The sequence below is a fragment of the Cololabis saira genome, chromosome 20 (assembly GCF_033807715.1).
Source record: "Cololabis saira isolate AMF1-May2022 chromosome 20, fColSai1.1, whole genome shotgun sequence".
Lineage (NCBI taxonomy): Eukaryota > Metazoa > Chordata > Actinopteri > Beloniformes > Belonidae > Cololabis > Cololabis saira.
The window spans coordinates 6,291,698-6,305,191 of NC_084606.1; the positions used below are offsets into that span (position 1 = coordinate 6,291,698).

At 37.0% G+C, this 13,494-nt stretch overlaps 1 protein-coding gene across 1 annotated transcript in view; it reads left to right on the top strand.

The window, feature by feature from the left end:
- Positions 1 to 1,617: 1,617 nt before the first annotated feature.
- LOC133420942 (atrial natriuretic peptide receptor 2) overlaps positions 1,618 to 13,494 on the top strand; it is a 39,899-nt gene continuing 28,022 nt past the window's right edge. The window contains exons 1-7 of the mRNA XM_061710821.1: positions 1,618 to 1,659; positions 7,717 to 7,803; positions 8,574 to 8,679; positions 8,799 to 8,931; positions 9,737 to 9,869; positions 10,059 to 10,163; positions 11,581 to 11,683. Coding sequence (XP_061566805.1) covers positions 1,618 to 1,659; positions 7,717 to 7,803; positions 8,574 to 8,679; positions 8,799 to 8,931; positions 9,737 to 9,869; positions 10,059 to 10,163; positions 11,581 to 11,683 — 709 coding nt within the window. The remainder of the gene's footprint in view (positions 1,660 to 7,716; positions 7,804 to 8,573; positions 8,680 to 8,798; positions 8,932 to 9,736; positions 9,870 to 10,058; positions 10,164 to 11,580; positions 11,684 to 13,494) is intronic.

Genomic DNA, 13,494 nt, shown 5'->3' on the forward strand with positions numbered 1-13,494 from the left:
AATTGTTGTTTTTTTCCAGTGATTGTTTTAAGTGTAATGAGATTTTTTTTTACAAAAAATGAGACATTTTAACTAGAAATAAGACAAATATTCTTGTTAAGATTTGGAGTTTTTGCCTCCGGAACCAGGACCCGCAGTTTCACCCGAACCTCCTCACCTGTAGTCTGGACCGGCGTCGCTCCTGGAGCAGGTCTCGGTCCTGGTCTCAGTTCTGGTCTCGGTTCTGGTCTCGGTCCTGGTCTCAGTCCTGGTCTCGGTCCTGGTCTCGGTCCTGGTCTCAGTTCTGGTCTCGGTTCTGGTCTCGGTCCTGGTCTCGGTCCTGGTTAACGGTTTTGGTTAACGGTTCTGCCGGGATGCTGCAGGTTCGGGTTCGTCTGCCGGAGCAGGCGGGGCCGCAGGGCTTCATAAAGGATGCTGGCCCCGCCCACCGCTCACCTGGCCACGCCCACCGCTCACCTGGCCCCGCCCACCGCGCACCTGGCTCACCTGACATGCAACTGTTGGAAATGTTACAATACCTAAGGTTAGATCTAATGCCATCAGACGTACAGTCTTGTATAGAGGAATGAAATATTGGAATTCTTTACCCAATCATGTAAAACTATCTATTTCGGCTTGTACACACTTGATATAATGATGAGATATAATGGTATTATTGCATAATAGTGTTATTACACAGGACTGTCTCGGAAAATTAGAATATTGTGATTTTTTGTAATGCAATTACAAAAACTAAAATGTCATACATTCTGGATTCATTACAAATCAACTGAAATATTGCAAGTCTTTTATTATTTTAATATTGTTGATCATGGTTTACAGCTTAAGAAAACTCAAATATCCTATCTCAAAAAATAAGAATATTCTGGGAATAAAAGGCTTGCAATATTTCAGTTGATTTGTAATGAATCCAGAATGTATGACATTTTTGTTTTTTTAATTGCATTACAGAAAATAAAGAATTTTATCACAATATTCTAATTTTCTGAGACAGTCCTGTATATATATATATATATATATATATATATATATATATATAAATATATATATATATATATATATATATATATATATATATATATATATATATATATATATATATATATATATATATATATATATATATATATGAATGTGAATAATATAGAATTGACTTGGAATATTAGATATGATAGGGTATTATATAATAGGTATTATATATATATATATATATATATATATATATATATATATATATATATATATATATATATATATATATATATATATATATATATATTAGGTATATGTGGGGATGATATAGTTGGCTTGGTTTCTGTTCTTGTCTTGATCTTAAAATATCTTGATTTTGTATATATATATATATCTTTTTCTTCTTGCTCTTATTCTGTATTTTTTTTAAGTTCTTTTCTCTATTTGTTTTCTTTTGTATTGCATTATTTTAAGACCCCGGGAAGAATAGCTTCAGTTTCTGCTGCAGCTACTGGATCTCAATAAACACTGAACAAACATCAAGAATAAACCTGCGCCTGCGCGGACCGATACCGCCCGCTGCGCTGGTTCTCCGTGTCCCCCCATGAACGAGCCCGCCCCGTATCGACGGGTGGGGGGTCGATCATGACGGGGGAACACGGAGAACCAGCGCAGCTTCTGCAGACAGTAACGTGCGGTGATGTTCATGGTTGGTGACGCACGGACTCCTTTAGTGTCAGATTTACACATATATGAACCAAAAAGGGTAGATTATTCAATTGGCTACTGCCAGCACTCGAGTTGTAAAAAAAAAATAAAAATAGGGGGGATGGTGGATTTTATCATATGGGGACAGATCATTTGTGCTGATTACAAATAATATAATATATTACAAATAATAGCAGTGACCAAAACACCTGCAGAAATACTGCAGGAATGACATAGCAGCAGTTAAATGCAGCCTTCTGTAAGCTTTAAATATCCACTGGGCTTACATCAAATACATCAAAACACAACAATAAAAAACACTTTTCTGAACTTATCAATATGACTCTGTCCTTCACAGGATAAGTAACATGGATCACTGCAAAAACTCACAATCTTAACAAGAATATTTGTCTTATTTCTAGTTAAAATGTCTCATTTTAGTAAAAAAAAATCTCATTACACTTAAAACAAGGAAAAAACAACAAGTTTCACCTGTTTCAAGTAGATTTTCCCTACGAGATTGTTTTGCTTGTAATGAGAAGATAAATCTTGTCCCACTGCCAGATTTTTCTACTTATTTCAAGTGAAAATTTACTTGAAACAGGTGAAAATTGTCAAATAAGTTATTTTTCTGGTGATGACTCTAAATGTTGAAATAGCAGTAAAACCCCATTCATTGATGCAATGACATAAGGGATGGAAAGGAGGGATGGCAGTTTTACAGGGGGGATGATTTGGACCGTTTTTATTTCAGGGGGGGATGATTTGGACCGTTTTTATTTCAGGGGGGATGCCATACCCCCTCAACTCCAGTACTGGCTACTGGTTATTTCATATCTCATCAGCATTCTTCACAAAAAAAAAACCAAACACGCGCGCACACACGGTACATATTACATTAAAGGTAAGAAAAAACATGCATTTTCTCTACACCATGTGTTGGCCGTCGCAGTTCTATAATGCATACAACATAAATGAGAGTATAGACTGGTGTACAAAACCACAGATTTAAATTTTGACCTTTAGTGAAATATTCAGTTGTTTTTAAAACGTTTAATTCTGATACTTTAATCAATTTAATACAGATTGCTCAACAAAAAGCATGAAAGAAAAACAGAGGCCAAAATGTAGTTTTTTAAATATTTTTTTGTATTTTTCTTAGTCTAATCTCTTTTTCATAAGATTGAAATTAAAAGTGTTTGTCACCGTTTGCTCACGTGCGCCCCCTTCAGGTGAGACAGAGTACTGTCTGCCTCACCCTGGGCCTTTTTCACTGCGGTTTTATTTCCCATCACAAAACTAAATGTGACTAACAAACATTAAACTTTAATGGTTAAAGACATTAGCCAGACTGGGGAAATCAGGTCAAATAAACGTATCTGCAAACATGATATTGGCGACATGTAGAGATCCGGTGTTCTGCCAATTTCTGCTCCCTGCCGAGAAATGCTACTTTGTGGTTCTGCGCATGCGCACAGTCGATTTTCAAAGTTTGATTGCCACGCCCATCATTTCTTGCACGATGTAAAATTGATAATATGGGATGTTGAGTATTCGATCCTTCAAAATACACTTCCCATGACATGAATTGTATTACACTTTGTGAACATTGTACGATGAAGAGAGAAAAAAAAATTATATCGCTTTATTTGATATTCATTCAGTCATTGGCCTTTATTTAGCCAGGTCATTAAGAACATTCTTATTTACAATAATGGCCTGGCAAGAGACAAGGACCACTTGGGGGAAAAGGAAGTGGTTTAGGGAGTAAAACAGTAAAATTGTAGCTCTACAAAGGTAGAAAACCATTAGGGAGCATTTTTTGGCAAAGCAGCAAAAAATGGCAGAACAAGAAACCTCTGCACTGATACAAATATTGTGCTTGATCTACTTAAAAAAAATAAGTCAACTCTTTGCATGAGATTATTATGTAAATCAATAAATCCCCAAAAGTCTTTGTATAAACTACTTAATTGTATGTAGGTAAATATTACATTTTTCAAGTACAGTCAACTTTTCTGTTAAGTTTACTTTATTTATCAAAATTAAGTTGACTTTAAAAAGAAAAAAAGAAATAGAAAGAAAAGAATAGAAAAAAGAAAAAAAGAAAAAGAGAAAAAAAACGGAAAAAAGGAGGAAAAAAAAGAAAAAAAAGGAAAAAAGAAAAAAAACTTAAGTTGACTTTACTTGCAAAGGAATTTTGTACATACTAAAAATTAAGTAGTTTATACAAAGACTAGTCTTTCTTGATCTACATAATAATCTCCTGCAAAAAGTTGTTATTTTTTTAAGTAGATCAAGCAAGATATTTCTTACTGTGGTTTCTACTTAAACAAATAAAACATGTTTCATCTAAACGTTGGTCAATCTGGCCAGTAGATTAAAATTGTTAAAGGAAAATTACAATTACAACAAGATCGTTGCTTGTTGTTTGTGAGTAAATGAAAAGATTACTGGGATTACATAAATACTGCTGGTTAAGGAAAAAATGCACAATGTCTTGATTTTTGAACAAATGCAGATTAAGTTCAAAACTAGATGTATTCACGTAAAGCAACAAACTTCATTTTTAATTGTTAATAACACAGATTTAAATTATAAATTATAGTTATAGTACCAGTTAAAGTACCAGTATGTTTTGAGGGATTGTTTTCCACTCATTATCTGTCCTGTAGGTAAAAACTGATGGACCAAATACAGTTTTCCTGAATGGGATCAATCACCTCAGCAGCCTCTCTGGTGACACTTGTTGCAGCTGATCTAAACTTTATAAGGTTTTATTCGGCTACAGAGCTAAGCTGTGACTGATTTTGTACATGAGGCAGCAGGTTTTGAAAATTACAAGATTGTTCCAGCTCAGAAGCCGAGAATTGTGTTTTATGGACTCTACTTAGTCATTACATTAATCTCAACATTTCGACTTTTTTCTCGACATTTCGACTTTTTTCTCGAAATTGTACTGAAACATTAATCTCAACATTTCGACTTTTTTCTCGACATTTCGACTTTTTTCTCGACATTTCCACTTTTTTCTCAACATTTCAACTTTTTCTCAACATTTCAACTTTTTTCTCGACATTTTGACTTTTTTCTCGACATTTCGACTTTTTTCTCGACATTTCGACTTTTTTCTCGACATTTCGACTTTTTTCACAACATTTCGACTTTTTTCTCAACATTTCGACTTTTTTCTCGACATTTCGACTTTTTTCTCAACATTTCGACTTTTTTCACAACATTTCGACTTTTTTCACAACATTTCGACTTTTTTCTCAACATTTCGACTTTTTTCTCGACATTTCGACTTTTTTCACAACATTTCGACTTTTTTTCAACATTTCAACTTTTTTCTCGACATTTTGACTTTTTTCTCAACATTTCGACTTTTTTTCAACATTTCAACTTTTTTCTCGACATTTCGACTTTTTTCTCGACATTTCGACTTTTTTCTCAACATTTCGACTTTTTTCTCGACATTTCGACTTTTTTCTCAACATTTCGACTTTTTTCACAACATTTCGACTTTTTTCACAACATTTCGACTTTTTTCTCAACATTTCGACTTTTTTCTCGACATTTCGACTTTTTTCACAACATTTCGACTTTTTTTCAACATTTCAACTTTTTTCTCGACATTTTGACTTTTTTCTCAACATTTCGACTTTTTTCTCGACATTTTGACTTTTTTCTCGAAATTGTACTGAAACATTAATCTCAACATTTCGACTTTTTTCTCGACATTTCGACTTTTTTCTCGACATTTCCACTTTTTTCTCAACATTTCAACTTTTTCTCAACATTTCAACTTTTTCTCAACATTTCAACTTTTTTCTCGACATTTTGACTTTTTTCTCGACATTTCGACTTTTTTCTCGACATTTCGACTTTTTTCTCGACATTTCGACTTTTTTCACAACATTTCGACTTTTTTCTCAACATTTCGACTTTTTTCTCGACATTTCGACTTTTTTCACAACATTTCGACTTTTTTCACAACATTTCGACTTTTTTTCAACATTTCAACTTTTTTCTCGACATTTTGACTTTTTTCTCAACATTTCGACTTTTTTCTCGACATTTCGACTTTTTTCACAACATTTCAACTTTTTTCTCAACATTTCAACTTTTTTCTCAACATTTCAACTTTTTTCTCAACATTTCGACTTTTTATCGACATTTCGACTTTTTTCTCGACATTTCGACTTTTTTCTTAGTCCATAAAACAATACATGTGATTACAAATATAAACTACGTTTTGGTTAGTGACAGTGGCGTCAATTCAGTCAAAGCTAAGGTACGGCAAGGTTACGAGTCACAGAACTTAACTAGAGTATCAATCAACACGTCCAGCAAATACTCATCACAGAAGTTTATGTAGCTGATCTGTGTGGTCAAGAAAACTGGAACTTTTTCAAATGCAGTCTCGCTCACTGCAAAAACTCTCAATCTTACCAGGAATATTTGTCTTATTTCTAGTTAAAATGTCTCATTTTTAGTCAAAAAATCTCATTACACTTAAAACAAGAGTCATCACCAGAAAAAAATAACTAATTTGACAATTTTTAAGACAGGGAACTACATGATGAAAAAAGTCGAAATGTCGTGAAAAAAGTCGATATGTGAAAAAGTCGAAATGTCGAGAAAAAAGTCGAAATGTCGAGGAAAAAAGTCGAAATGTTGACAAAAAAAGTCGAAATGTCGAGGAAAAAAGTCGAAATGTCGAGGAAAAAAGTTGAAATGTCGAGAAAAAAGTCGAAATGTCGAGGAAAAAAGTCGAAATGTTGACTAATTTGACAATTTTCACCTGTTTCAAGTAAATTTTCACTTGAAATAAGTAGAAAAATCTGCCAGTGGGACAAGATTTATCTTCTTATTACAAGCAAAACAATCTTGTTCCACTGGCAGATTTTTCTACTTATTTCAGTGAAAATCTACTTGAAACAGGTGAGAATGTTTTTTTTTTAGTCTTGTCTTAAATGATATGAGATTTTTTTTTACTAAAAATTAGACATTTTAGCTAGAAATAAGAAAAATATTCTTGTTAAGATTTTGAGTTTTTGCAGTGTAATAACTAGTGAAATCGATCATGTTCTGATTTGCATTTGTAGTTATTCTATATGTATTAAGTAATAAAATAATCAATACAAATGGACACAGAGTAATTCCATAAATGTATTTAAAAAACAAACATTTACATTTTCCCTTGAAGCCGAGGTGTGGCGGCTGCCGTACCTTCATACCCAATAACGCCCCTGGTTATTGATCATAATCCTTGATGATTATCGACTTGTTTGCTGTTGATCAGTAAATTATCTAGGTCAGGGGTCGGCAACCCAAAATGTTGAAAGAGCCATATTGGACCAAAAACAAATATATCTGGGGCCGCAAAAAATGAAAAGTCTAGTATAAGAATGAAGGCAAATGGCGGAGGCGAAATGTTGAGAAAAAAGTCGAAATGTTAAGAAAAAAAATCGAAATGTCGAGAAAAAAGTCAAAATGTCAAGGAAATAGTAAGAATTTCAAGAAAAAAGTCGAAATATTGAGAAAAAAGTCAAAATTTCGAGATTAATGTTGAAGTACAATCTCGAGAAAAAAGTCGAAATGTCGAGAAAAAAAATCGAAATGTCGAGAAAAAAGGCAAAATGTCAAGGAAATAGTCAGAATTTCAAGAAAAAAGTTGAAATGTCGAGAAAAAAGTCGAAATGTTGAGAAAAAAATCGAAATGTCGAGATTAAAAAAGGAAAGGAAAAAGGAAGAAAAAAAGAGAAAAAAAGAAAAAAGAAAAAAGAGAAAGAAAGAAAGAGGAAAAAAAAGGTCAAACATTTTTGAAAAAGCTCCAGGAGCCACTAGGGCGGCGCTAAAGAGCCGCATGCGGCTCTAGAGCCGCATGCGGCTCTAGAGCCGCGGGTTGCTGATCCCTGATCTAGAGGTTTTTTTAATCGCAGTAACAGCTGCCACCAGCAGAGGGCGGGGTTTCCTCTCTAACTTCATCCTCTCCTCCTCTTCATCCTCTCCTCCTCTTCCTCCCTCCTCCAGCTCAGCGGCAGCAGTCATTCATCAGTCCGTCTGTCCTGCAGCATCAGCAGCATCAGCAGCATCATGACGCTCCGGCTCCTGCTCTGGGTGAGAATCAGCTGATCTGAACAGAAAACTTCCCTCAAGTCTTTGTTTCTCTTTTTTTACCTTCACTTCATCTGAGTGTTGGATCCGTTTCTGGGTTTGTGGGCCTTTTTCCTCAGCTGGGAAGTGTGTGTGTGTGTGTGTGTGTGTGTGTGTGTGTGTGTGTGTGTGTGTGTGTGTGTGTGTGTGTGTGTGTGTGTGTGTGTGTGTGTGTGTGTGTGTGTGTGTGTGTGTGTGTATAAATAATGAAAGTAAATAAATAAATTAAGAATATTAATTTGAAAATTAAATTAATTAATTAATAGATATTTATCATATAGAGTGATATAATATAGCACAATATAATATAAAGTAATATATGTAATACTATAATAACATATAATAATGTAATAATATCCCAATATTACATAATAATTGTTATATTATAACATATAACAAAATGTTATCACCATACTATAATATATAACAACATAATAATACTATAGTATAACATCCCATGAGATAAAACATATGATTAGACTATAAAACAATCTATCATGATAATGGCAAGAATAATTATTAGAATTAAAGATGGTAATATATATATTGCAATGAAACAAATGTCTTACATAATAATAATAATAATAATAATAATAATAATAATAATAATAATAATAATAATAATAATAATAATAATAATAATAATTACTTTTTATTATTATTATTATTATTATTATTATTATTATTATTATTATTATTTAGCAATGTGAGTACAGTGTGTGTGTGTGTTTCAGGTGTGTGTTTTCAGTCCGGCGTGTTCTTGGCACGACTTGGACAACAGCGAGTTCGACTGCTGGCCACTAGAGGGACCCAACGAGTTCAACATGGTGGAGTGTGGAGGTGAGACGGGGAACTAAATACGGGGCTGGGAACTAAATACGGGGCTGGGAACCACATGATGGACGGTGGTTAGACAGGGAAGTTGTAGTTCTAGTTCCCGGTTCTGGTTCTGGTTCCAGGTCTGGAGATGTCCTGGGTGCTGCGGCCCCCCGAGGAGGTGAAGAGCGGGGAACCGTTCAGCGTCGTCTACTCCGTCTCGGCCCGGGACTCCTTCTACCAGTGGGCCGTCCAGAACCAGGTCTTCCCCCGCAGGTAAAACCGCCGCCGCACCCGGACCCGGACCTGGACCTGGACCTGGTCCTGGACCTGGACCTGGACCTGGACCTGGACCTGGACCTGGACCTGGACCTGGACAAATGTCGAGAAAAAAGTCGAAATGTTTCTCGACATTTCGACTTTTTTCACATTTTGACTTTTTTCTCAACATTTCGACTTTTTTCTCGACATTTCGACTTTTTTCTCGACATTTCGACTTTTTTCACAAAATTTCGACTTTTTTCTCGACATTTCGACTTTTTTCACAAAATTTCGACTTTTTTCACAACATTTCGACTTTTTTCACAACATTTCGACTTTTTTCTCGACATTTCGACTTTTTTCTCAACATTTCAACTTTTTTCTCAACATTTCAACTTTTTTCCTCGACATTTCGACTTTTTTCTCAACATTTCGACTTTTTTCACAACATTTCGACTTTTTTCACGACATTTCGACTTTTTTCTCAACATTTCAACTTTTTTCTCAACATTTCGACTTTTTTCTCGACATTTCGACTTTTTTCTCGACATTTCGACTTTTTTCTTGACATTTCGACTTTTTTCACAACATTTCGACTTTTTTCTTGACATTTCGACTTTTTTCTCAACATTTCGACTTTTTTCACAACATTTCGACTTTTTTCACGACATTTCGACTTTTTTCACGACATTTCGACTTTTTTCTCGACATTTCGACTTTTTTCTTGAAATTCTACTGACATGGGAAGTTGAAAATACCCGGTCCGGGGTCCAGGACCCGGGCCCCGGTTCTGAGTTACCTGTTCTGTCCTTGTTCCCAGCTCGGTCCCCGACACGGCGGCGGCCCGGAGGTTTTGCCAGGACCAGGACTGTCCGGCCGACTGGAAGGACGCCGACGGGGAAAACTGCTGCATCCACCACGCCAACGTGCACTCCTGCCCCCTGGGATACCTGGTACTGCCCTACTGCCCCTGGTACCCCTGGTACCCCCCTACTGCCCCCTGGTACCCCTGGTACCCCCTACTGCCCCCTGGTACCCCTGGTACCCCTGGTACCCCCCTACTGCCCCTGGTACCCCTGGTACCCCCCTACCTGGTAGTATTCACACAGACCCACCCTGAAGCGTCTGTGTTCCTCCTGCAGGCGACTGAGAGCATCTGCGGCCCCTGGATCCCCGACGACGGGAAGATCTTCACCCACACAATCTCCACGTCGGGCCGGATGACGCAGCACAACTGGACTGCTAAGGTTAGCTACAAACGGCTATGATGTTAGCTACACGCGGCTAGAAGGTTAGCTACACACAGCTACAAGGTTAGCTACAAACGGCTACAAACGGCTACAAGGTTAGCTACAAACGGCTACGATGTTAGCTACACGCGGCTACAAAGTTAGCTACATGCAGCTACAAGGTTAGCTAGAAACGGCTACAAGGTTAGCTACACGGGGCTGTTAGCCACAATGCTGCAGGCTCCTGCGCCGTATGCAGATGATGCACGACAGTGAGTGCGTTTCGACTTTTTTCTTAACATTTCAACATTTTTCTCAAAATTGTACTGAAACATTAATCTCAACATTTCAACTTTTTTTCTCAACATTTCGACGTTTTCCTCGACATTGCGACTTTTTTCTTGTCATTTCGACTTTTTCCACGACATTTCGACCTTTTCTCAATATTTCGACTTTTTTCTCAATATTTCGTCATTTTTCTCAAAATTGTACTGAAACATTAATCTCAACATTTCAACTTTTTTCTCCACATTTCGACTTTTTTCTCGAAATTTTACTAACATGGGAAGTTTAATTCCTCTTTAAGTCAGAATTAAAATGAAATCTGATTTAAAATGAGTAAAAATTACCATGTAAACACCTAATTCCGAATGAAAATGGCCATTCCAAATTAAACTTAATTCCGAAGAAAGTGGCTGGTTTATTCCGATTTGAAATCCGAATAGAATAATTCTGCCATCATGTATCCACTCATTCCTCTTTAAATTAATCCCGGTCTTTCTTTCTGCTCGTTCCCTCGCCCGTCTGTCTCCATGACGCTAATATTCCGCGCTTTGGTTTTCCAAACAAAGTTTCAAGATGGCAGCACGCAGTAAACGCAGGTCAAGAGCAGAGCATTTATTTAATAAATAGCTTGGAGGACCTGGAAATAATTAAAAGAACAGATGGAAACAGGAAACATAATAATTGTGAGCTTTTCAAAGTTGTAGCGGCTAACCGGCTAAGTTTGTTTTTCTTCCGGTAGACGTAACTTCCGGTCCGTCCCCCTATCCAATCAGAACCTTCCCAACCCCCAGACCTTAAGCGGAATTGGATAAAGCCGATCAAACATGTTTTCCATGTAAACCTCAATTAGGAATTACTATTTCCATGTAAACTCAAAGGAAAATAGTTTAATTCTGAATTATTTCATTCAGAATAATTAATTCCAAATTAAAAAACATCATGTAACCGTGGCCAATGCTGCAGTCTTCTGCACCTGTATGCAGACGATGCGCTACTCTATATCTTAGTTTTCTCTGGGCTTTATGAGGCTCCTTTTAAAGCTGTGAAACATCTAAACATGATAAAACTCCACAGTTCATCCAGATCCGGTTTCTGTTGGCAAAAGCTTCAGGAATCAAACTACCGACTTTAATCCAACACTTTCTTGCAGGTGGTTCTGATCCATCCAGGTCTGACGTCTCTCATCGCTCACATCCGAGTGGGTAACATGCAGGCCGCCCTGGAGGCCAAGAGCACCGTCCTCCCTGCCGTCGGTAGGTCTGGATGACGAGTATCAACGATGGTTGTGTCAGAGGCTAATGTTGCTAGCAGCATCCGTACAAGTAATTGAGGTTTGTTCTGAAGTGTAAAAGTGTTGGTCCTTTATGTGGATCCAGACTGCAGGGGAAACGCAGGTAGTTCCAGCTACTCAGCTCCCGGTTCCGACCGTCAGACCATAAACCACTGCAATGTTCTCCTAGCATCCACACTGAAACCTATGCTAATCCAAAATCATCTAACACCACAACGTCCACCTCAGGAAGACAAGTTCTCTGTTAGCTCATTGCAGCTATACGCTAGCACACAGTAAGGCAAAGCAAGGCAGGTTTATTTGTAGGGCACAATTCAACACAAGTTAATTCAAAGTGCTTTACATCAACATTAAAAGTGGCAGTAAATAACAAATAAAATAAAATAAAATGATAAGAAAAGAGGTAAAATAGTACGAAGCACAAGTTGTTAAAGTAAGGGCAGTAAAGTCCAGCAGGTACATTGTTTCAATACGGTCAAATCGTACAAAGTCAAATACAGTATCACAAAAGTAATCTTTAACAATTCAAACGGTGAATTAAACCAATTTGACAATTCTACGTCACAATGCCTGCATTCAGGGCTTATCCATCACTAGTGTAACTTCACACGGTTTTCAAAAATCATAAGTATTCAATTTAAGAGTACGCTTAAATAACAAATAAAATGGAATAAAATGATGAGAAAAGAGGTAAAATAATAAAAAGCACAAGTTGTTAGGCAGTAAGTGCGGTAGAGTACAGCAGGTAAGTATTTACGGAAACAGTAATGTTTTTAGACCTGATTTGAAGGAGCTGACAGTTTGAGCAGACCTCAGGTCTACAGGAAGTTTGCTGTAGCTGCATGTTAGCTGTTATCCGTCTGTTTGCTCAATGTAGCCACATGTTCGCTCATGGTAGTCACATGTTAGCTCACTATAGCCACATGTTTGCTCAATGTACATGATAGCTTGCTGTAGCAATCTGTTAGCTCACTATAATCACCTGTTAGCTGGAAGCCAAGCTTGCTATAGCTATCTGTTAGCTTATCGAGCCACCTGTAGCTATCAGATATCACACTGTAGCTGCCTGTTAGCTGTTATCCACCTTTTAGCTCACTGTAGCCGCATGTTAGCTTGCTATAGCTATCTGTTAGATTAGATTATACTTTATTTCTCCCTCAATGGGCAAACTCACTTTTTGTTAAAGTGAAACTCACTTTAGCTCATTGTAGCTGCCTGTTAGCTCATTGCAGCTATCTGCTAGCACACTGTCGCTGCTTGTTAGCTGTTATCAATCTGTTTGCTCAATGTAGCCACATGTTAGCTCACTATAGCCACATGTTTGCTCACTGTAGCCGCATATTGACTTGCTGGAGCTGTCTGTTAGCTTGCTGTAGCTAGCAGACTACTACTGATCAAGACTCTGAATAAGAATAATAAGTATAGACAGTAGACATGTTATTTTCTAACACCCAAACAAACCTAGCTCTGTTCCACTGAACCCATTCTAGTTAAACTCTACTCTCTAAGTAGAAAATGTTTTGTAAAAGGTCACTAAGAGTCGCCTTCAGGTGTCAGCGAGGGTTAGCGGAAGCGGTAGTGTCACCGAGGGTTAGCGGTAACTTCAGGTGCCACAGGTGTTAGCTTGCTATAGCTGCCTGTGAGCTCATTGTAGCTATCTGCTAGTACACTGCAGCTGCATGTTGGCTGTTATCCATCTGTTTGCGCAATTTAACCACATGTTAGCTCACCATAGCCACATGTTTGCTCAATGTAGATGCCTGTTAGCTTAAA